At 40.8% G+C, this 24659-nt stretch overlaps 1 protein-coding gene across 1 annotated transcript in view; it reads left to right on the top strand.

The window, feature by feature from the left end:
* Window positions 1-24659, top strand: part of LOC134460583 (protein mono-ADP-ribosyltransferase PARP14-like) — a 26562-nt gene extending 1903 nt beyond the window's left edge. The window contains exons 2-20 of the mRNA XM_063212960.1: window positions 486-549; window positions 676-780; window positions 914-976; window positions 1374-1550; window positions 3815-3981; window positions 4092-4140; window positions 4393-4497; window positions 7882-7944; window positions 12294-12470; window positions 13054-13226; window positions 14108-14162; window positions 17466-17585; window positions 20013-20075; window positions 20282-20458; window positions 20970-21179; window positions 22039-22614; window positions 23563-23681; window positions 23844-24024; window positions 24382-24659. Of these exons, the coding sequence (XP_063069030.1) occupies window positions 486-549; window positions 676-780; window positions 914-976; window positions 1374-1550; window positions 3815-3981; window positions 4092-4140; window positions 4393-4497; window positions 7882-7944; window positions 12294-12470; window positions 13054-13226; window positions 14108-14162; window positions 17466-17585; window positions 20013-20075; window positions 20282-20458; window positions 20970-21179; window positions 22039-22614; window positions 23563-23681; window positions 23844-24024; window positions 24382-24659 (2922 nt within the window). The remainder of the gene's footprint in view (window positions 1-485; window positions 550-675; window positions 781-913; window positions 977-1373; window positions 1551-3814; window positions 3982-4091; window positions 4141-4392; window positions 4498-7881; window positions 7945-12293; window positions 12471-13053; window positions 13227-14107; window positions 14163-17465; window positions 17586-20012; window positions 20076-20281; window positions 20459-20969; window positions 21180-22038; window positions 22615-23562; window positions 23682-23843; window positions 24025-24381) is intronic.

Raw genomic sequence — 24659 nt, 5'->3', positions numbered from 1 at the left:
CAAACCAGAGGTGTCAAATCCATTTGCAAAAACCCTGCCACAGTTTCTTTCCAACACAGGTTACTTCAGTGTTTAACTGAGTACTCATTACAACCAGCTGATTCAGAGCTGGTTGGATCACATTTGTGGCAGGATTTTTAATTTCTGAACTCATAATTGAGTTCAGATGCGGCATAGTCCCAGCGGGAGCGTACCTATGTTCCCCGGGTCCTATGTTCCCCACGTCCTATGTTCCCCAGCCTTTGTATGGGACCGGGGAACAAACGACCCCTTTTCTGAAAAAGGGTTCTATGTTCCCCGCAAAGGGTTCTATGTTCCGGTAGCGGGGAACATAGGGAACATAGGGATAACCCTGTACCAGCAATGGCGGGAATTGTAAACACCTTATCTGAGTGGTGAACTGATAAAGTGAAGTTGTCTAATGTGATTGACTTGACTTTCCTACGTGAAAGCAGATCCACTGACTTTCTCCTGTCTCTGTGCAGGCTAGGCCAGGAGGAGGACTGTCTGCAACTTCAATTTCAGGGTCAAATTCAAGTTCAGAAAAAGGTGACTTCAATAGTTTCTCATACTTTGTACATTTAATGTACATTAATTTTAATGTTTTGGTGCTGTGCCATAAAAGTCCATGGATCTCACTAAGTGTTCTGTTGCCCTGCGTGCCCGCTGGAGCAGTCATCATCAGTGGTGTGCCAGTCTGCTTGAAGAAGGGGGACATAACTACAGAGGCCGTTGATGTCATCGTGAATTCCTCCAATAACTCTCTGGATCTTGACACTGGTAAGCTATCATTGATTTCTCCATAGAACTTTGTGGTAGCTTGGTGCACACAGCTCTGGGCTGTGTGAAAAAAATGATTTGATACAAGGCCTTTGTGTTCTCTTTTATAATTGAAGTGTGTCCTCCTTTATAGGTGTGTCTGGGGCCATTCTCAAAGCTGCAGGGAAGGCGGTGCAAGATGAATGCAAAGCTCTCGGTATGTATCTGTGTGCTTGTGTACTGTGCATGTATGCATAAATAGGTAGCTAAGTACTGTAGCTAAGTGCTGCATGTGTGTCATTGACGTTGTTTAGTAGCAGATGTCAAGGTGGCACAACCATAGATAATGACACTATTGTATGAATTAAAAGATTTTTGTTTTTCACAAGATTATCTAAAAAGTATATTCCTTGCTTGTACAATGACCAATTATTAATTGGTAATTAATTATTGATGTATAATTATTAATAATCAATGAGTTTATTCAAGAAACAGAAGAGTGGTATTGGCTGTACCACCTGATGTCTGCTACTAAACACGTCAATGACTCACACACAAAGTGCTATTGCTATGTAGCTTTCTGTCCATCTTGTGAACTTTGTTTTCAATTGCAGGTACTCAACCGTCTGCTGCTGTGGTCCTCACCTCTGGTGGAAATCTCTCCTGTAAGCACATTGCTCACACGACCGGGTTTAACACAGCTGCTGACATTACATCCTCCATTGAGAAGGTTCTAGCGCTCTGTGAGAGAGAGACAGCTTCTTCCTTGTCGGTTCCTGCCATCGGAACAGGTGAACAATATTTAGAACCTAATGGTTGTTGGGGGGGGGTTCTGCTCATATGGAAAAGATAAAACACTGTACGTATAAGTAAAGCAGACATACGCGTTCCATATACTGCAACATGAAGACATTGTACATGGCCCATTTCTTATATATGATCTGATAAAAACTTTTAGGCTTGTAGGTTTATATATATATGAGTGATTCTACGATTCGGCTGCGCTTTTAAGTCCATGGATTTTATTTGCCAATTCCACTAACTATTAACTGCATCCAATGAAGTTTTGGACATTAGCACACATTTATCTTTCATATAATACAGAAAGTGTAGACATTTCATTATTTCCCTCAGCAAGAATGAATATTTAATACTGGTTTTGGGCGTTTTCATGCCGTCCTGTTTTCCCAAATGTCAGATTCAGTCTTCATATTAGCATGTAAAGAAACTTGTTTTGCCCAAGACGATTGCAAATGTTGATTCACAGCAATCATCACAATATGACAAACTGTCAGAAAGACCACTGTCCTTTCCATTATACATGAAATTTGCCATTTTGTGTGTGTCCACGAAAACTGTGTTAACCGTGTCATGGTCTGAAACCCCCTCCATAAATCAGTAATGGTTTGGTCTTAGGCCATACGAATAACATCACGTGATGTCATAACCTCTTTGGCAGGATATGGGAAGACTTTTTGGCAAGTTTTGAGCTCCATCCTTCCATAATTTAATCAATTCTTTTTCATGTTCTCATAGCGGGAAAATTGCCTGTCAACTGTGTTATCAACATATTCATAAGAATCTGAATTAGAAGTCACATGTTTAATAAACACATATAAAGCATACAAATACATGAATTGATTAAGGTGTTGTGGTGGAACTTCTGAGGTCCTCAGTTAGCACAACACCAAAAAAATGGCTGAAATGTCAAGCCGTGTTACCGTCAATGGTGTTACAATTAGCTATGACAGTTGAGGAGGAGTATGTTTTTGCCAATTTATCTCCATATTGACAGACAAACAAACAAAATAATTTGTGTTCTAGGGAGATGGGTTTGTCTGCTCTGATTTTTCTCCTAAAAAAGTGCCGACTTGTTCCCTGCACCGCTGACCGTAACACAGTTGAGTAACACGGTTGACTGTTTTGAAAGTGTTTTTGTGCTATTGATCCCTTATGTGTTGGAAAAATCCTATGAACAGACACTAGGGATTATCTCTGGAGAAGGAAGTCTTGTGTAAGGAGGGTGGCTAAATTCAAATCAGACGTTACAGGGATTTATCCTACTTATGAAGCTCAACATTCACATTTTCTATATCAGTTGCACAGATTAATGACAACATTATTGGTAAGGGACATAAGCACCTTCAAACGTATGTTGTTTCAACTCTGTAGTATTTTTATATATGTTTGAAATGACAGTATTTGTCCATAACACTGTTGACAAAATAATCAAGCAAATGTTCGCTTTCATTAGAGTATTTATCAAATGATTTAAGATTAAGCTTGGCAATTTGTTTGTTTGGAAACTTAAATATATACACTATGTAAACATCTAGGTCATTTAGTTGAAAAAAATACTGATAATTGACATTTTGCTTTTGCCAAAAGCGCAGGCGAATCGTAGAATCACTCATATACAGTATCAAGTCAAGCCAAGTAGGTTTTATTGTCAATTTCTTTACATGCACTGGTCATATAAAGAATTTGAAATTACATTTCTTGCTTTCCCATACAGACATAGACTAATCTAGGTAAGGACATAGACAGTATAGACATAGACAGTACTTATACATGGACTTAAGACAGTATGGACATAGACAGCGCTCATACAGACATTTAAAGTGCAAGACTGGACAACAGAAGACTTGTAGAGAACATACATTAAGTATGTCTCGTAAGTGAGTACACCCCTCACATTTTTGCAGATTTATGAGTATATCATTTCATAGGAGAGCATTAAAGAAATGTCACTTTGACGCAATGATTAGTGACCTTTTAAAGGCTCTCCTATGAAAAGATACACTCAAATCTGCAAAAATGTTAGGGGTGTACTCAAGAGACATACTGTAGTAGTGTGTGAGTGTGTGTGTGTGTGTCTCTCTCTCTCTCTCTCTCCCTCCCCCCCTCTCTCTAGTTCTTTCTTTCTTTCTTTCTTTCTTTCTTTCTTTCTTTCTTTCTTTCTTTCTTTCTTTCTTTCTTTCTTTATTTTTGGTGGGTGGTTATTCCTCTAAATCCTGTTGTCCTGCTTATGTACTTTTTTTGGTTTTACCCACAGGCCGAGCTGGTCTTGGAAATAAGTGGGCGCTGAGTACTATTCTGAAAGGCGTGGAGAACCATCTCTCAAGTACCACCTCAACCAGCATCAAGGCCATCAACCTTGTTGTTTTTGAACAGAACATCTTTGACGCCTTCTCAGACTACTTCAAAGAGAAAAACAAAAAGGTGAGTGATTCTTTGGCACGTTGCTGTAAATGAATTAATAACATTCAAAAACCGCATACACACAAAATGTCCATTGTTCTGTAAAGCTAATGGTGGGTTTTATTTTGTAGCTTTCTACAACTAAACACGGCCACCGTGGAACCCTTCCTGCAAATCAAGGTACTAAAATAACTAATACGAACATGCTATAGTAAGATTAGTAACTCCTGAAGACCATAACCTTACTTTTGTCACTTTGGATAAAAGCACCTGATAAATATCCCGTAATTTTATGTAATGCGAATTCCTAAAACTAGAGCGCTGTAACTGGTCTACCATGCTTACATGTAATTATGGAATCTAATGTGAATATTCTCTCTTGAGATCCATGTAAAAATATAGGAATACCTGAACAGTTTTTATCTTTTGCAGTGATAATCAGTGGCGTGAGGATTCAAGTGAAGAAAGGAGACATTACCACAGAGTCTGTGAAAGCCATCGTGAACACCACCAACAGTAGCATGGACTTCAAAAAAGGTATGCCATCTCAGGCCTGTGTACCACATCAACGCCTTACCTACAAACAGTCAAAAGCATTCACAAAAAAATCTGAGCTGGGCTTTTAGCATTCCAAGACATTCAAAAGAAAAAGAAACCGCAAAGTGTATATGGAAAAAATATGAAAAATGTAATGTACACCCACACAGAGACACTATGACATTGTTTTGTCAAACACACAATGCTTCTTATGCATTAAAAATAAAATGTACCCATTTATTGATAAAAGGTACTAAATCAACATAGAGCACACATATCCAAAAACCAAATAAGAGGTCAGGAAACGTTTACCTTAGTTCATGTGTATTCCCATAGAAAATGCCATTTCAAGCACATGCACTGAAGAAGGTAGTAGATAGATTATCAGAAGTGACCGAGTGAGCGGAACCACCTTCTCTTTAGTAAAGTGGAGTAGTAGAGTAGAGTAGAGTAGAGTAGAGTACTTTTATTAATCCAGATGGAAATCAAAGTGTCTGTCAGTTTACATAAATATACAAATACAAAACATACATATAGACCTAATACATATTTTTGTACATTGCAGTACACATATAGCACATACTTGAATACAGCACTCAGCCTTACAGCAGTTCACATTACATTATTATTGAATTATGCTTACACACATTATGTATATGCTGCTTTTGCTGTCTTTTAAGAATGAGAGCTGAGGCTGTTGGCATGCTGTAATCAATTTCTGGTCCAGGTGTTCCACTTCCCAATGCAGTGTGGAGAAAATGTGGGGAGTTTTATCATTGCACAGAATGGACCTTTGTTCTGGCTCTCGAATGTAATAAAATACTGTGAGCTGGCTATCTAGTACCAGAACAAATGTCAGGAAATCCTTTTACTATTGCTTGCGCTTTTCCGGGAGTCTGGTGGAATAAATGATATCATCAGCATTCTGCCACTAACTCTTAATTATTATATCCCCGAAACGCGGAGCGTCGGGGATGTAATGGTTTTGCGTGCGCCGCCGCGTCCGCGTCCGCCGCCGCCGCGTAAGGTCTTTCGTGTTAACGCGATAACTTTTGAACGGATGTTTGGATTTGTCCCAGATTTGGTGTGTGAATGCTCTAGGGCAGGTTCATGAACTGATTCGAGTTTGGAGGTCAACAATTTCAAGATGGCCGAATTCAAGATGGCCGAATTTTTGTTTGGCCCATTACTTCGGGCCGGGGGGATGGATTTGTCCCAGATTTGGTGTGTGAATGCTCTAGGGTGGGTTCATGAACTGATTAGAGTTTGGAGGTTAACACTTTCAAGATGGCCGAATTCAAGATGGCCGAATTTTTGTTTGGTCCATAACTTCTGACCGGGTGGATGGATTTGTCCCAGATTTGGTGTGTGAATGTTCTAGGGTAGGTTCATGAACTGATTAGAGTTTGGAGGTCAACAATTTCAAGATGGCCGAATTCAAGATGGCCGAATTTTTGTTTGGCCCATTACTTCTGACCGGGTGGATGGATTTGTCCCAGATTTGGTGTGTGAATGCTCTAGGGTGGGTTCATGAACTGATTACAGTTTGGAGGCTAACACTTTCAAGATGGCCGAATTCAAGATGGCCGAATTTTTGTTTGGTCCATAACTTCTGACCGGGTGGATGGATTTGTCCCAGATTTGGTGTGTGAATGTTCTAGGGTAGGTTCATGAACTGATTCGAGTTTGGAGGTCAACAATTTCAAGATGGCCGAATTCAAGATGGCCGAATTTTTGTTTGGCCCATTACTTTTGACCGGGTGGATGGATTTGTCCCAGATTTGGTGTGTGAATGCTGCAGGGTAGGTTCATGAACTGATTCGAGTTTGGAGGTCAACACTTTCAAAATGGTGGAATTTTTATTGGGCCCATAACTTCTGACTGGGTGGATTGATTTGCCCGGTAACTCCTTAATTTAATGGTTCACCATTTCAGTGAATCTACCATATCAGGTAGGCCTACAGTGTAATAACCAGTGTAACAGCATTTAATACTATGTAATACTAGTGTAATACCAGTGTAAAAATAGGCAATACCAGGTACAGTGTAATAACCAGTGTAACAATATGTAATACCATGTAATACTAGTGTAATACCAGTGTACAAATATGCAATACCATGTAATACCACTTACACACAAATAGCCTACATGATATAAGTACAAAATTGGTACATGGTGTCACACTGGTATGACGTGGTATTAAATATTGTTACACTGTTTATTACACTGTACCTAATGTGGTATATCCACTGTAATAGTGAACCATTAAAACAGTGTTACCATTTGCCCCATTTTTTCCTTCATTTTCACAATAGTCATTTGGTTTTAAGCCTATGCACGTCATTGATCTATGTATAGATATTAAATATATTTATTTTATATTTTGTATTTATCATAGACGTTCATGAAAAGGTGGACGGGAGTGGTAGGAATGATTGAAGACTGGAAGCGTCGCGTTTCGGGGATATACCTTAAGCAGTCGAAGGCGACTGCACAGGCAGTCTAGTTTCACTATAAATATAGCACAACAAGCAAAACATTTTTCTTTTTCACTACTGTCTGGCACTGTGGTCTGGATGTAAGATGAAATACAGTACAACAATTGCCCTGGCATATCACTTCACATCACTTTGCCATTATAGTACTGTATGCATCCTATTGTGGTGAGGATTCTGGAATACCTCATTTTCACAAACGGTAATTATTATTTATATAGGGATGCACCAATGTGAAAATGTTGGCTGATACATATATCCGATATTGACATTGCAGCTTTGGCCGATATCCAATATTAACCAATGAGAAACTCTCAATCTTGCTTTCCCTCAATGGTGCTCGAGACCGTTGTTGCTGTATCAATATGATATGCGGCCGACCATTACTGTGGCGACCGTACGTATCTTATCCAATGACAATGCAGCAAGATACAGTAGGTTGAAGAGACAAGTGGGCCGGCTCCCAGAGGCCGTCACATGCCCAAACAGATACAGCATGGTGAAATCCCCCTCATCTTCGTCACACTACACAAATTGCAAATAGACTGAAACATTGGTATTAACATCGGCCCAGTTTAACCCATCGGACGGATGCCCGATATGTTAAGAAATGTCAAATATCGGCCGATACTGATATTAAGGCCGATACATCATGCATCCCTAATTATTTACCTTCTTGAAGGGGGGCTGGGCCAGGTATTGCAATGACCCTGTCTGTCTATCTGTATAGTGTCTCTGTCTGTCTGTCTGTCTGTTTGTCTACCTGTGTCTGTCTGTCTGTCTGCTCGCAGTGGTTTGGGTCGCCTGAGTGTGTCGTCAAACACACATCTCATGCATCAGACATTGTCAAGGTTGACATCTCCTGATTGCTCTTGTTTTCTATTGCAGGAGTTTCTGGAGCCATTTTCAAGGCTGCCGGCCCATCGGTAGAGCAGGAGTGCCAGAACCATGGTAAGCTATCTATGCCCCCTTAGGGACTCCGCACACTGGTTCCGACATAGTGTGGAGCACTGCTCAGCCAAAATTCCATTCCACTGTTTTCAATACAGTCCCGCACTCCCCGGATAACGGCTATAGGGGAGAGCTCTATTTATGTCTAGCCTGGTTCTTACCAGACCTCTGTTTGTGTGTGTGTAGCACTGGGGCCCCCTGGTGGCTCTCAACACACATGGAGGGCTGAGAGCATGTAGCAGGATTCCATTTCTCCAGTCAAAATATAATCAGAACATTTATTGCTTCAATATCAATGGCAGCTCGCATTGAGGAATCACAGGACATACCTTCGCCAGAAGGTTATGTTTTGCCCGCTGTGTATTTATTTATTTATTTGTGAATATGTTTGTTTGTTTGTACTTCGTATAACTCAGTCAGAACTGAGCCGATTTTTATGAAATTTGGTGGGATGATTGGTCATGACCCAAGGAACAATCGATTAGTTTTTGGGAGTGATTGGGTCAAAGGTCAAAGGTCAAGGTCAAAATGTTTGTTTGTACTTCGTATAACTCAGACAGAACTGAGCCGATTTTCATGAAATTTAGTGGGATGATTGGTCATGACCCAAGGAACAATCGATTCGTTTTTGGGAGTGATTGGGTCAAAGGTCAAGGTCACGAAAAGGTCAAAAACGTAAATTGAGCCGATTTTTATGAAATTTAGTGGGATGATTGGTCATGACCCAAGGAACAATCGATTAGTTTTTGGGAGTGATTGGGTCAAAGGTCAAAGGTCAAGGTCACGAAAAGGTCAAAAACGTAAATTGAGCCGATTTTTATTAAATTTAGTGGGATGATTGGTCATGACCCAAGGAACAATCGATTACTTTTTGGGAGTGATTGGGTCCAAGGTCAAAGTCAAGGTCACGAAAAGGTCAAAAACGTACATTAAGCCGATTTTTATGAAATTTAGTGGGATGATTGGTCATGACCCAAGGAACAATCGATTACTTTTTGGGAGTGATTGGGTCAAAGGTCAAGGTCAAGGTCACGAAAAGGTCAAAAACGTAAATTGAGCCGATTTTTCTGAAATTTAGTGGGATGATTGGTCATGACCCAAGGAACAATCGATTACTTTTTGGGAGTGATTGGGTCAAAGGTCAAGGTCAAGGTCACGAAAAGGTCAAAAACGTAAATTCAGCCGATTTTTATGCAATTTACTGGGATGATTGGTCATGACCCAAGGAACAATCGATTACTTTTTGGGAGTGATTGGGTCAAAGGTCAAGGTCAAGGTCCCGAAAAGGTCAAAAAAACGTTTTTCTTTGCCAAGCACTATATGCCAGAACAACGTGTGCATGCTGAATTGAATAAGAGGTCAAGACTGGGCCAAAAATGTAATATTACGATATTCCGGTCCGATTTAAATGAAACTAACACCAACATTTGGAGAATGTTATGCCCCATACTCTGAAGATGGCCAGAAAAAAATAAGTGGCGTAGGCGAAGGTTTGCGCTCTACCGAGTGCCCATTCTAGTATAGACTGCATTGATGCTTTAGATATCAACAGAAAATGTTTTTGAAGGAATTTGTTGATATTGAAGCAATACGTTTTCAGATTATTTTTTGACTGGAGAAATCAAATCCTGCTACATGCTCCCAGACCTAGTAGCGGAGCTCACGAAGCTGTGCGGAACTACAGGTCGGGCAAGAGCCAGGCAGATTTATTCATGTCCGCCCATTGATTATCTACGCTCTGCTGGGATAAAATTGGTCATTCCTTGTTATATCACATTGGTGACAGTGTGTGGGGGTAACCTAAATTGACCGGTGTGTGGAGGCCCTTACTAATCCAAACACTGCCTACAGTAGTAGACTGTGGGCTAGATATCGTAGCTCCTCTAGAAAACAAGTTTCGTTCTCACTCTCGAGTGGCAACTTGATTTTACTAATATAACCTCCTGACAGTATGTAAAGCAATATTCTGGCTGTTGCCACCCTGAAAAGTTGCAGGTTGATATTAAAAAATAGCTAAAATAAAAAAGACTGATGATGATGTCACATAATGTACAGTCAATGGGAAGTCTCCGCCCATCAAAGTTGAAAAGGGGATATTTATCCGCATATCGGGCTTTTTTTCATAGGCAGATAATTCACCTAATCATAGGCATATCATACCTGACCATTTTGCTGTTACTGGAAAAAATAACACAGCTTGCATTTCTTTACTGACACATATTTTTTTGGCGAATTCATCTACCCAGTCACCTCATTGCTCTATTGCAGTGGTTCTCAAACTTTTTATGTGAAGTACCACCCGAGAAAATATTGAGCTCTCCAAGTACCACCTTGACAACCAACATTAGAATATCGCAGCAAAGGCCTTCCATATTCACTTTTGCCAGTCAATATTGGAGAGGTTCATAACGGCATCAACAGCTACGGTCACATTCAGTGCAAGTTTGTTTTTAAATTTCTTGCTTGCCTATTATTCTGCATTATGTTTTCAGATTCATACAGTTCACTATAACAAAATGTGAGACCAAAGAGACATTTTCGACTGCAACAACTTGATCAGCCTTCAAATCAATGCACAAAAAAATTATTCTTCCAAGTACCACCAGAGATGTCTCAAGTATCACCAGTGGCACGGATACCACAGTTTGAGCACCACTGCTCTATTGCTTTTAGGGAACAGACCTGTCCTCTTTTTGACATTTCTCTCTCGTTGCCTAATGCAGTGTTTCCCAACCAGGGGTACGTGTACCACTAGGAGTACGCGAGCACACTGCAGGGGGTACTTGGAAAAATGTAATTTTGACAAATGTATGGAGCTTAGTTACATTGGGATAGAGAAAGTGATATAGAACTTGACTGGGGGGTATTCATGGCACAACGAAAATGCTTAGGGGGTACACAAGACAAAAAAGGTTGGGAAACACTGGCCTAATAAAGTACGGACAACCGAACACTAACAGCGAGAAAGAGCACTTCTGAAAATTTGAAGGAAAATATTTTTTGCATGTACACAACAAGGGAGCCCACTTACCCCCCATTCTGCCCCGTCGTCGGTCGGCTAGTTTTTGTTGTAATTTTTATATATCAATGTGCACGTTTCGAGGATGGCAACAGCCAAAATTTTGATTAATGGGTTGCCAGCGGGGTTATATAAGCAAAAATAACGTTGCCACTCGTTAACACCAACGAACTGACACGATATGAGGCTGGACCCAGCACCAATAGTATACGTTAACTCAACACAGCCTGATTCCTGGCATAGTCCAGGCCCTTTAACTGACAGAGAGAGACAGAGAAGAAATGATATCCAGGAAAAAAGTATAAACTAAATCACACTATTACTTCAAACTTTTACCTTAGACAGCCGAGTATTTGCTCAACTCAGTCAAAGATGACAGATACAGTAGACAGGCAGAGAAGATAACACATTTATTGATGTCACAGGCACATTCCTTTGAAAAAAAATCACAAAGACAGTATCTGCTGAATCCCGCTATTATGATGATTATCATTTTGACTTAAAAACCTTTTAACACCTTTAAAGGTGCTCTACACCGTGTACAATTTTTGGTGGTTTATTTTCAGAATCTATGCTGCCCATTCACAAATGTTGCCTTTTTCATGAATACTTACCACCACCATCAAATTCCAAGTATTTATTGTAACTGTGAAAATTGCACTTTCCATACATAAAAAGGGGGATCTTCTCCATGGTCCGCCATTTTGAATTTCCAGAAATAGACATTTTTTGCTGCAAAACTTACTGTACTTTGGTCATACTAGTAAATATTGTTTTTTTAATTTAATAAATAACAAAATTTAGCAGTTGGCAGCACAGTTTCAATGAGCAGCGTAGTTACATTACATTACATTACATTGCATTTGGCAGACGTTTTATAACCAAAGCGACTTTCATAGCCAACAATTACTAGCAAATACAAAGTGCACAGGAAATATACAGAACAACATGTGCAGATGCAAAGAAGGGTTATTTATTTATTTTTTACTATAAGAGACACACACACACACCCATACACACACTTCATGTCAAGAGTCTGGCCTGGGGCTACATCAGCTCAAACATTAGCCTAGTAGATACTCATGAAAGAGGAAAGTCTTTACTTGCTTCTTGAAGACTGCAAGGGATGTGCTTAGTCTTGCTGCCTCTGGGAGACCGTTCCGCCACTTGGGTACAACAACAGAGAACAGTCTTGACTGGGAGTACCTAGAGCGACTAGATGGTAGAGCCAGACGGCTTGTGCTGGAGGAGGGTAGTTGCAATACCTCTGGCCACATCTTACACAGTGCACCTTTAAAACCTTTGCTCTCTCCTGCGGTGTCCGATGAAGGCGGTCTCCAGGGACACGATGCTGCGGTGACCAGCGCTGGCAACCTGCAGTGTGACTTCATCATCCACATGACGGGCCCACAGTCGTCAGCCGACGCCACTGCACGCGTGCAGAAGGTCCTGGAGGGGTGCGAGGAGAAAGGCATCACCACCGTCTCCTTCCCAGCCGTCGGCACGGGTAACAGGAGTTTGTGGTTATAAATGTTGTGCTGTACTATACTAGCAACATGTGAGATCAATCAAATATGTGATTGTACAATAGACTGGTGTCTAGCGGACCCTTCCCATTATTTTTTTGATATCTGGAAAACTACAGCTATTTTTGGAATACTTCGTCACCATTATGCAGTGAGAAAATGAATGGAGAATTTTGGTCAATTCCAATATGCAGCTGCATATTAAAATGGATGTCTCTCTGGTACTGACAAGTCAAGGGCAGCTTGAGAAATACAGCCGTATGTTAAAATTGGCCAAAATTCCCCTTTTAGAGCTGCATTGTTACCCATAACGTTGGCTTGAAATGGCTCCAAAAGTTTGGTGGCTGTCTTTAATGTACTGTTATTAATTTAATTTAATCTGAGAGATTGTAAGATTGGTTAGAGTTGTACTCTTAGGATGATGGTGATGAAGACAGAAGCTATACCTTCGAAACATCTCGGGCAAAAGATAAAACTTAAACATGTTTGAAGTTACAGACCTAAAACTACTTTTTAAGATTCTCTTTCTGCATTCTCCCTGGTGCTCTTGTGCTCCTGGTGAAGGTGGAGGGGGTGTGCAAGGTCAGGACGCCGTGGCTGCCATGCTGCAGGGCATGGAGGACCACTTGTCCCAGCGCCCCTCAACAGCCCTCAAGCTCATCTACATCGTCATCGACCGTGACAACATCCTCCAGGCATTTCTACAAGGACTCCAGCAATGGACAGCCAACAAGCAGGTGGACCAAACACCCTGGCTATGTTTCAAATGACACACTTTTGCCAGCGCACTGACAGTCAGTGCACAGTGCTGCACACAGTGCACTTAAGTCTTTAGTGCATAGTGTTGTGGAAAAAATTGAGCACTATGCACTGTGCCCTTGCTGGAAGTGACTGCTGAGCATGGCATTAGCTTGCCAAAATATGAGTTGGCTACTGTTTACAATGCACAGCGTCTGGTGCTTGTATTTCCATGTCCTTCACCCCAAAGGACAACACTCACACATAATACTTTGGTTGGCATGAAAAGGTTGGTGTCCCATCAACATTACTTAGATAATTAGGAGACTGTTGACCAAACTCTTGAATGCCACATTTCCTCCGTGTCATTGTCAACATGGCCGCCGTTTAGTGCGTGCAGTGTCCATCATTCAAGCACTACATTTTTCCGTCATTGTTAGGGGATCATCCTGGCACTTTCAGTGCACTGGCTCAACTGAAATTTTCATTGTGAGCGCCCTAGGCACTGAAAAACAGTGTCCGAAGTGCACAAGTGTGGCATTTGAGACTCGGCCACTGACTTGTTAGTCTATTGTAGGTTGATAGTGTGCCACTGTTCCATGAGGCAGGACAAAAGTGTTTTATTGTCATTTGTACACATGCATTTCTTTAGGCAAGAAACGAAATGTTTTGCGCTCAAAAAGGAAGAAGATGTAGGAAAAGTGTAAAAAATAAGGAGAAGTGAATAAGAAGAATTCTGACATCACTGTTCACTTGTCTGTGGTAGATAAGCATCTTCATGACCTGATAGCCTGCTGTGCATTTAATGTTCATGTAATGCAAAAATAATACGTTTTTGTGACTCCTGAATAATATTGTCACAACTGTGATGGGCTGACAGGGAAGTAACGATGACAGCAGCAGTGACGATGATTCATCAGATGACAGCCAAAATGGTAAGAATAATGAATGTTCAACTCAAGAATACTTACTAATAAGTCCACAAGGCGAGTTTGTTATACATCTGTAAAGCAGATCTACTCTCCTTTAAATGCTTGTGTTAGTTGCTTGTGTTAGTTAGTATCAGCTTAGAGGTTGAATTGTATTAGCGTAAGCAATGGGTGTTAAATACTGGAAGAATCGCTCACAAGGTGATACAAGCATGAAACTTGGCACAAGTGTTCATTAGGACATGCTTATCAATGTCAGGGGTGGAGGCACTCAGAATTCCATGTTGCCTAGCAACGGTAAAGCACTTTCCCTAGCAACCAGTATCAATTATGCCATTTCTGATTGATTTTGTGGTATGAAGGCATCTGTGCCCTGAGACATTGTCCTAAAATCACTGTAGCAATACTTTATTTTTTATTTTGCAAATATGTACCATAATGACCCATTATGATGTAATTTTATCCACCCAAAATCATTGTTATTATGTGAATAATTCCATGTTAAATGATAATGTCTTTTTAAAATCATGTCAAGTGAAACTGGCTTTACAAATGTCTCTAGGCCTATCTTTATATACATGTACCAAATACTGCCAACTGACCAGGCAAAAAAAAAAAATCAGGAAGAAAGAATGCATACAGTATAGTACATGATACATACAGTACGTGCTGTGTTGAGAAGTGTCATCTGACAGTGATCCTCATGCTTACCCCAGTATTATTCATTATTATATCCAAAACTAAATGGACTAATATATTTAGGATGACTGTAAAATTCTTTCAACCTAAAGGGCCTAATGTCAAGTTAAAGATAAGTTACATTCAAAACAACAGATAGTATTTGGAATGCAAAGACATGTGTTTCTCTCTATAAGCTTACTGGTCAGGTTAATAATATTACACCCCTCTACTGAGTGTATATTGTATTTACAAAGTTAAAAGTACCAAACCTTTCATTTCTATATAACACTAGGCTATAATATTTCTACTATCGATTACTATCGACTATAGCTAGACAGAATTTAAACATTTTCAATTGGCAGAATTTCACTGCCAAAGGCATTGTTTTCTTACAGTCAGCTTTGTGTAGTCAGTGCTTTTGAGATGCGCATAAACACATAGTCTTGACATCTGCTCTATCAAGAACACTTCAGCAACTCTGGACAATTTGCACTGGTTTTAGGCAAATTTGACCAAAGAACCTTCCACCGTGCTGAGCCAGTCCATCCCCACTCAGCCAGAGAGGACAACTGCTGATACGACACTACATGCCTGCATAGCAATAGCCAACTGCCCTCTTGATATGCTGTGGCAGAGAGTCTTGGTGAGTGGGAGTCATTGGATCGCAACTGTTTAGAGAAGCCTTCTTGAGATAGAATCACAGAACTCACACCTTGACCATCTCTTAGGGAGGTGTGACATTAACAACTGTAGAGAAATATATGAATCCTCACTATACCCTACCTCAAGAACTGAAGATGATACTTATGCATTATGAATGTGTATTCCCTATGTTTGTCTAGTAATTGATACAATAAAGATGTTTGTGTCACAAGTCTTATTTTCTCTCGCTGACCCATGGGCACCGGAGGAGGTGCGACAGGCAGCAATGCCCAGCAAGTATTAAGTTAACAGCTACCTGTACAATTCTGATGAGGAGTGAAATGTTCCTTGAGCATTGTTCAAGAGTAACCCAGTCATAGATGAAGGTGTTTAAAGACCACACACATTCTTCCCAAAACCCTCACCATTTTGCCAGATTCACAAACATCAGCTATGGCAAAAGACTGAAATTGGTTTCCATAGTGTTCACAGTCTGAGTTCCACAGCTAATAGTCTGAATGTATTGTGAGTAAGTTTGCATGCATGATGAGATATGCTTATGCTATATGCTTATGCTATAATTACAGTAATATCAATGGTACACCACTGACCGCTCAGCACCACATAGACTAGCCTAGTTTGAAATGAATATTCTTCCCCAAAGCTGTCACTAAACTGAACTTACACTTACTGGAATGTATTCATCTACAGTATAAAGGACTGTGCACCTTGTAGGGAAGCTCAAATCTCAGTATACTTTGTATAATGACAATAAAGGCTTTCTGTTCTATTCTATTCTATTCTAATACCATTGCTCTCAATGCGACACCACACAGGATGCCCAGAACCAGAATATGAACTTGTTATATTTCCAAGTAGCAGAATTTCAATGGGCCCCAACCTGGCCACCCCATGGTCAAAACTGTCCTGATGTAGAGGAACCAACTTGGATTGCTTTCCTTTCAGCTTTCCTCTCTTTGCACAGCTCTCCATCTTATGTATGGATCGAATGTTTGTATGAATTGAATAATATTTTGTTTTAATTTACAAAATACAACTTTTTGTAAACCAGTTTGTATTTTAATATTGTAGCACCCAACTTATATAGTGATTAATAAAAGGCTACCAGGCCATGTCATGAATCACTTCGCTAGGTTACAATTTACAACACAGCACTGTCCTAACTGTGTTCATGTATGCTTTTTGTCTTACCAAAATGTTCAGTTTTTTACCTCTGAATTGTCAGATGGCTTTACTAGGCTCATGTATAAAGATAAAGACAGGCCTGATGTGCACTGAGACATATAAACCATATTGAGACATTATGTCTTCAAAAAGTAAATTGAAGTGTAAATTGTATTTTTCACATAATTGACTTAAATGGAAACAAAATTACATCAAAGGGGCCATTGTCACACGTTGCTAATGTATAACCTCTTGAAGGATTCATGTAGTGATTTTAGGACACACGGTCAATATTCAAACATCACAATACCACATAATTGCTCGGAACCTGTTTTCATTGATGCTGGTTGCTACTGTAAGGAAAAGGGTGCATATTTGTAATATGGAACCTTTCTCAGCATTGCTACAGTGATTTTAAGACAATGGCTCAGGGTACATATGCCTTAATACCACAAAATCAATTAGAAACTGCATAATTGATGCTGGTTGCTGAGGGAAACACTTTACCTAGCAACCGTTGCTATGCAACATGGAATTTTGAGTGCCTCCACCCCTGACATTGATAAGCATGTCCTAATGAACACCTGTGCCAATTGTCATGCTTGTATCACCTTGTGAGCGATTTTTTTCACCCATTGCTTGTACTATATGTGTACGTAATCTGAAAATAGTAAAATGGATCATTAATATACAGCCACTGAGGATTCACCGGAGCTTACTTGATTTGTGTAAAATATGTGCATACACTGCACATTTTTACAGTTGTGCAAAATCTTTTTTTCTCCCTAAATTCATTCACAGACAAAACCGGTGAAACGATAATTGGGCAAATTAAAGTCAAAGTGTTCTGTGGTGACCTCACAAAAGAAACGACAGACGCCATCGTCAATAGCACCACCACAAGTCTGGACTTGAACTCAGGTGAGGTCACGGCTTTTCTCTGACCAGGTCATCTTTTCAGTTGTTTTAATAGATTTGGTAACACTTTATAATAAGTACCCCTTTTTAAGCACAAGTTAAGCCTTAGTTAAGTCTTATTTTAACATTAGTTAACCCTTAGTGAATCACAAGTTAGTCATTATTTCAGTATTATTTCTCATTACTAAATCATTAACTACTACCGTTAGTAAATGGTTTGTGTGTGCTGATGTAACTGTTCGCTAAGCAAAGTTAAGCCTTAGTCAAGCCTTATTTTAACATTGGTTAACCCTTAGTGAATCACGAGTTAGTCATTATGTATTTCTTGGTAATTATTACATACTGTTAATTAATGATTTGTTTATGGTGATTGAACTTTCTGCTAAGCATTAGTAAACCATCATTAAAATGTCAGATAACCCTCCTTTATTTATGAAAAAAATACATGATCTCTTTGTTGTCTCCTACCACCTAACCATTAACAAGTACTATTAGGCATGTATGGTAATGGTTTGTAAACTCTTGCTTTAGCATCAGTGAAATCTTAATTAACCCTTTTGTAATGGTTAGTGTGTGATGACTGGTAACATGGCAAACGGTACGTTGAAACTCATGTGACTGCCCCTCATGGATGTTTCTGGACATTAACAAATGACGTTGCTTATGCATTATCAAGGATTTATAACCCATTACTTAAGTATATCTGGGGAACTGTTCTAAAGTGAAAACATGTTAAGGCTTTACAACACATTAACAAATGACTTGTTAAGCATTGCTTATGGATTATCAAGGAGTTACAACTCATTACTTGAGGTGGTGGCAGCTCAGGTGGTAGAGGAGCCATTCAGCAACCCAAAGATTTCAGGTTTGAGCTCCGCTCGGCCTGTCTCAATCGTTGTGTCCTTGAGTCCAAGTTTCTCCTGGTGGCAGAGTGGTACCTTGCATGGCAGCCTCGGACACCGCTGTGTGAATTTGAGGGTGAATGTGAGGCATACACATACACATAGTCCATTTACCATTACTTAAGCATATCTGGGGAACTGTTCTAAAGTGAAAACCTGTTAAGGCTTTACAACACATTAACAAATGACTTGTTAAGCATTGCTTAAGCATTATCAAGGATTTATAACCCATTACTTAAGTATATCTGGGGAACTGTTCTAAAGTGAAAACCTGTTAACCTGTTAACAAATAACTTGTTAAGCATTGCTTATGGATTATCAAGTTACAACTCATTACTTGAGAAACATCCATGAGGGGCAGTCAGCTGAGCCTCAACTTACTGTTTGCCATGTTACCAGTCATCACACACTAACCATTACAAAAGTGTTAATTAAGATTTCACTGATGCTAAAGCAAGAGTTTACAAACCGTTACCATACATGCCTAATAGGTAAGGGTTAACGTTCGGCGAGAAGGTCGCTACCGTGGAATAGCAGCACGACAGAGAGAATCTTTAGACCCCGACGCGGAGCGGAGGGGTCTTGTTCTCTCTGAAGTGCTGCTATTCCACAAAGCGACCGACTCGCCGAACGTTAACCCGCTTATTATATGGATATACTTAAATGATTCACACATGGCCGGGACATTTATTAGGCCTATTTAATGTTAAGTTTATTATAGTTTTTCATGTCAAAAGATTGTTGCTGCGCAAAACAAAACAGTGCCGTTGTGGAACACCGCTAGGCAACAGCTAGGTAGCCAGGACAACAGGTGTTGTCTATCACAGCAGCTGATTAGAGTCTTGTTGAAAAGTCGCTTTAGCAGTGAAAAGTCTTGTTGCCATTGACAGCGGTCTGTTATAGACCAACCCGTCCGTTATCGAAAAATAACAGACGTGCGAACGTTGGGGAGCCCCGTTGAAATGAATGGAGCATTCGACCGATGACGTCACAACCATATAATAATACTTGTTAATGGTTAGGTGGTAAGAGACGACACAGAGATAATGGGTTTTTTTCATAAATAAAGGAGGGTTATCTGACATTTTAATGATGGTTTACTAATGCTTAGCAGAAAGTTCAATCACCATAAACAAATCATTAATTAACAGTATGTATTTATTACCAAGAAATACATAATGACTAACTCGTGATTCACTAAGGGTTAACTAATGTTAAAATAAGGCTTGACTAAGGCTTAACTTTGCTTAGCGAACAGTTACATCAGCACACACAAACCATTTACCAACGGTAGTAGTTAATGATTAAGAAATGAGAAATAATACTTACGTTATGACTAACTCGTGATTCACTAAGGGTTAACTAATGTTAAAATAAGGCTTAACTAAGGCTTAACTTGTGCTTAAAAAGGGGTACTTATTATAAAGTGTTATCATATATTTGAGTGTTTTCCAACATCTTCCTCTTTTGTCTTTAAAGAAAGAAATACAGCCCTAAATTCTATCCATTTGACCTTTGTCAAAACTAGGTGTCTCAGGGGCCATTTTGAACGCTGCTGGACAGACTGTGGTTGAGGAGTGCAGATCAAAAGGTATATGAGCTAAATCTGGATTACAGTTATTGTTGTATGACTACGATGCAGTTGAATATGTGCTTTCAACTACACTCTAGATGTTGCATTTAAAATATTATGTAAAATATTATTTAACATTGTGAGATTTGTTATAGAGAAAGTACACAACACCATCATGGCCTGGATGTACTGCTTTCACAATTTCCCCTCCTCTATGTGTTAAGGCACTCAGCCCAGCGATGGTGTCGTCCTAACCAAGGCTGGTAACCTGACAACCAAACACGTTGTGCACATGGTTGGTCAAACCAACGAGAAAAGCATCACAAGCTCAGTGTACAAGGTCCTACAGCTGTGTCAAGCGAGTAATATCAAATCTGTTGCCTTTCCTGCACTTGGGACAGGTAAGCCAAACACTGCCACCTTCCTGCAGATTTCACATTGCAGTTACAAACGCAGTCATATGTTTCTTTCCCTTAACATGTATGTGGACACATTGGCCTTGTTGAAGCGTTAATGTTGATATGTAATATGTAGTTTTGAAGTGGTTGAGGTCATTTAAAAGACTTTTTTTTATTGTAAATGTTTTGTGTGTACGAGGCATGCATAGGGCTGAAAACGTGTAAACGAATGGGAAAATATTGGTTGAATAGAAGAATTCTTTCTCTGCGGCCATTCTCCTGCCCCAACACCCCGGCCCATGATTTTTGGAGAACCATTTAGGTTCAACAAGGTTTATTTATTGATTAAGTTTAAGCCTTCCATTACCCGAAAAAATTAAAATCTTAAGGGTATTGTACTTTTCTCTCTCCTTCAACTTTTGACCCAGGTCGGCAGCACCTCCACCTCTGTTGTGCGTCTGCACTCTTTCCTTAGAAGTTGTCAACCTGTCCCATGTTTCATCTGTTCACACAGGTGCTGCAAGCCTAGGAGCCGCGCAGGTAGCACAGGCCATGGTTGAAGCCATTTCTAACTTCGCCGTGGACCGTCCAAAAGCTGTGATGTTGGTTCACATCGTCATATTCCAAGCCAAGATGTTGCCCGACTTTGAGGGGTCTCTGAAGAAGTTTAAGAAAGTGAAACCCACAGCAGCAGCACCAGCAGTGGCAGCACCAGCGGCAGCGGTAGCAGCAGTGGCAGCACCAGCAGTGGCAGCACCAGCGGCAGCGGTAGCAGCAGTGGCAGCACCAGCAGTGGCAGCACCAGCAGTGGCAGCACCAGCAGTGGCAGCACCAGCGGCAGCAGCAGTGGCAGCACCAGCAGTGGCAGCACCAGCGGCAGCAGCAGTGGCAGCACCAGCAGTGGCAGCACCAGCGGCAGCAGCAGTGGCAGCACCAGCAGTGGCAGCACCAGCGGCAGCGGCAGCACCAGCAGTGGCAGCACCAGCAGTGGCAGTGGCAGCAAGTGAGTAGGTCTCCATTCCAAACCCAGGTGCTCACAGTTGTAAAGCTGAAACAAACATCACCTGTAGGTCATGCTGTTAAATGTCAAGGTGCCATTACATAGACATTCCAAACAATGCGATGTTGACAGTCAAAAGTGACATCATTTACAGCATAACAATTAATGATAGCATTCACTGACATTAATTTCCATGGCAAGTATTTTGTCATAGTTATGATAATATCATGTTAGTGTTATGGAGGGAGGTGTGAAGTGTTCCTGAAGTACTGTTACTTACCAATTTATGGAATTATGTTAACTTCAGCAATTTCAACATGCAGTTGTAATGCTCACTCTACCCTGGACTTGTCAGTACCTGAGTTTTTTTGGTCCTTTAACGCCTACTGAAGTGAAGTCTCAATTAATCACATACTACAGTACGTATGTGTACTTCTGTCTAAATCTCAACATTTCTTTGACACTCAGCCTCTTGTTTTTTTAGATACGCTTGCATCAAATACGCTTTCATGGGTTGATATCATGAGAAAGGAAGCCGCACTGCAATCTAGGGCATCACAGGCTACAGCCTCTCCCCCTCCAGCTGTACCAGCCAGTGTGCCAGCCAGTGTGCCATTCCCCATCATGTCTGTCGAGGTTTACAGTACCTCCGCCAATGACCTGCAGCAGGTCGAGAAGATGCTGAATGACCTGCTGTCTGAGGAGTGCTACACTCAGGAGGTGACCTCCAAACACCTGGCCCTGTTCTCAGAACAGGACATGAAGGCCATGGTGGCACTTGGTCAGACGAAGGAGGTGCAGATCCTCCAGAGTGGCCATGATAAGCTCACCGTCTCGGGCAAGAAGGATGACGTACTGACCACCGCGGTGGACATCCAGGAACTTCTCCTTCAGGTGCAAGAGAGGGCGACCCGAGAGAGGGAGGAGAAGAGGGCCTACGAGACTGTGCAGTGGGAGGTGGCTGACGACGAGGTTTGGAAACCCTTATCTCCCATTGACAGCTACGACATCGAGCTGGCGCACCACCGGAAGGAGAAGGAGGTGGTTTTGAAGGGCCAAAAAGACACCTACACGGTGGACCTGGTGAAGAAGACCTGCACAGACAGCAAGGGGACCACGCGTCGCATAAAGCGAAGCCTACTTGGGGACTCAGACACAGGTGTGTAGTCCTCAGAGTTTTCTAGACCGGAACTACATTTCAGACAGCTTAAAGCTTTTGCTATTTTGGGCTTTGAACCGGATCAAGGAACGAAAACGAAAACCAGGAACTTTTTGTATTTTACAGGGAACAGAAACGAAACCGGAAACGTTATTATCTTTTATGTTCTGGAACAGAAACACTTATTTAAAAATAATGGTAACCGGTTAATACCGGTTCATACCGTTCCTCAAACAAAAAAAAAGTAATTATTTTACTGTGCACGTTACCATGACGGCTGAGGTTCACGTCCTGTGTGACATCAGACATTCTCTGACTGAATGGAGAGAGAGCTGTAGATTACAAAGTCTCCACTCCACATCTTAAATAAGAGAAACCACTGTCATACAAAAGGGCAGAGTTTCCATTGCATCATTGTAAGATATTGCAGAGAAGCGCGTGTAAAGCGCACCGAGAATGTTCGAAGTTATTGGGCATCCATGGCCGCTTCAAATATGCACAAACTCATAATGTCAGTGTGGAGCGCACATTTTCATCATTGAGGTTTATTCTCCGCTTAGGTCGTCCCAAATGACAAAATTCTGGAGGATATTCTTTTCATCCGCTTGAATAAACAGTTTGGAAGTAGGCTGACTCATTTGCACTTCCGTCTTTCTTGGTTAATTAACGTCAGTTAGGCCTATGGGGAGTAATCAGCTGACAGGAACGAAATTAACCGTTCCGGGAACAATATTTTTTCGTTCTAACCGGTTCGAGAACGTCAATTTATTGGAGGAACGCATAACCGGAAACGTTATAATTCTGTTTCTGTTCGGAACGGAACGTTTGGAAAAAAATAACGGTTCAAAGCCCTGATTTTAATGTATATTATGTCACTATGCCACAGTTGGATGTACATTGGATAACCACTTACCGTATTCTCTGCTTCCTTGTTCTTTATGTTCTTAGCTGTTGTTCAGTATCCAGCTACCTGGACCCCCATGGGAGGGAAAACCGATGACATTGTCACACTGTCATCCACTTATGATGAGTACAAGAAAATTGAAAAAGAGTTCCTCACAAGCAGTGTAAACGCCAAATCACAATCTCCTCAATTTCAAGTAGTCCAGGTAACTCGTTGTCTATATCTGCAAATTATTAGAGTCACCCTTTTGAGTTGTTCTGTAGTGGGCCTACTGTGCCCGTGTTTAAATGTTCATTTTTATGACCTTGATTTCATGGCACTACAGATTGAGAGGATTCAGAGTCAGACCCAGTGGCAAAGATACGAAGTCTTGAAGCAAGCAATTAACAAGAAGCACCCTGCTCAGAAAGACAAAAACGAGCGCTGGCTTTACCACGGAACCACAAAGGACATAGCTCAGAAAATCAACACATACGGCTTCAACAGGAGCTTCTGTGGAAGAAATGGTACAATTTATACTTTTCACTTAAAAGTAAAACTGTCTAGAAGTAGTTGTCCAAGTACGTGTAACCCTTTGTAGGCCTAATGCAGTTGTGTGAGGCATTGATCATTGAGTGAATGATAAGAAAATAGAGACATACTGCTTTGCCTACTGCTTTCTGTAACAAACACATTTCATTTAGTGCAGACAAAGCATGTTCTCTCCAGAAAAAAATGAACAGTAATCAGTGTTGCCATGCTTTCTGATTTTTCAGTTCTTGTCTAGAATTTTCTTTTCAAAGCATTTGAAAGTTAACAGTGACTGTTGACTTCTGTACTAACAATTCATCTTCTCTATTGCACAGCCACTGTGCATGGTTTAGGGACGTATTTCGCTAAAGACGCTTGGTACTCCTGTTGTGACACCTACTCTAACCCTGATGACCAAGGCCTGAAGTACATGTATAGAGCCAGAGTGCTGACCGGCTCACCTTGCAAGTCCAAGGGCAACATGAAGGAACCAGACCCACTGGACCCCAGCAACCCACAAGCTGGCCTGCACGACTGCGCCGTGGACAACCTACAGAATCCCTTAATCTTCGTGGTGTTCTGTGATGCAGGAGCTTACCCAGACTACCTCATCAAGTTTAAGAAGGCATGA

The sequence above is a fragment of the Engraulis encrasicolus genome, chromosome 13 (assembly GCF_034702125.1).
Source record: "Engraulis encrasicolus isolate BLACKSEA-1 chromosome 13, IST_EnEncr_1.0, whole genome shotgun sequence".
In the NCBI taxonomy this organism is placed as follows: domain Eukaryota; kingdom Metazoa; phylum Chordata; class Actinopteri; order Clupeiformes; family Engraulidae; genus Engraulis; species Engraulis encrasicolus.
The sequence above is the reverse complement of the archived record's forward strand: the minus strand, read 5'-3'. Positions and strand labels throughout refer to the sequence as shown.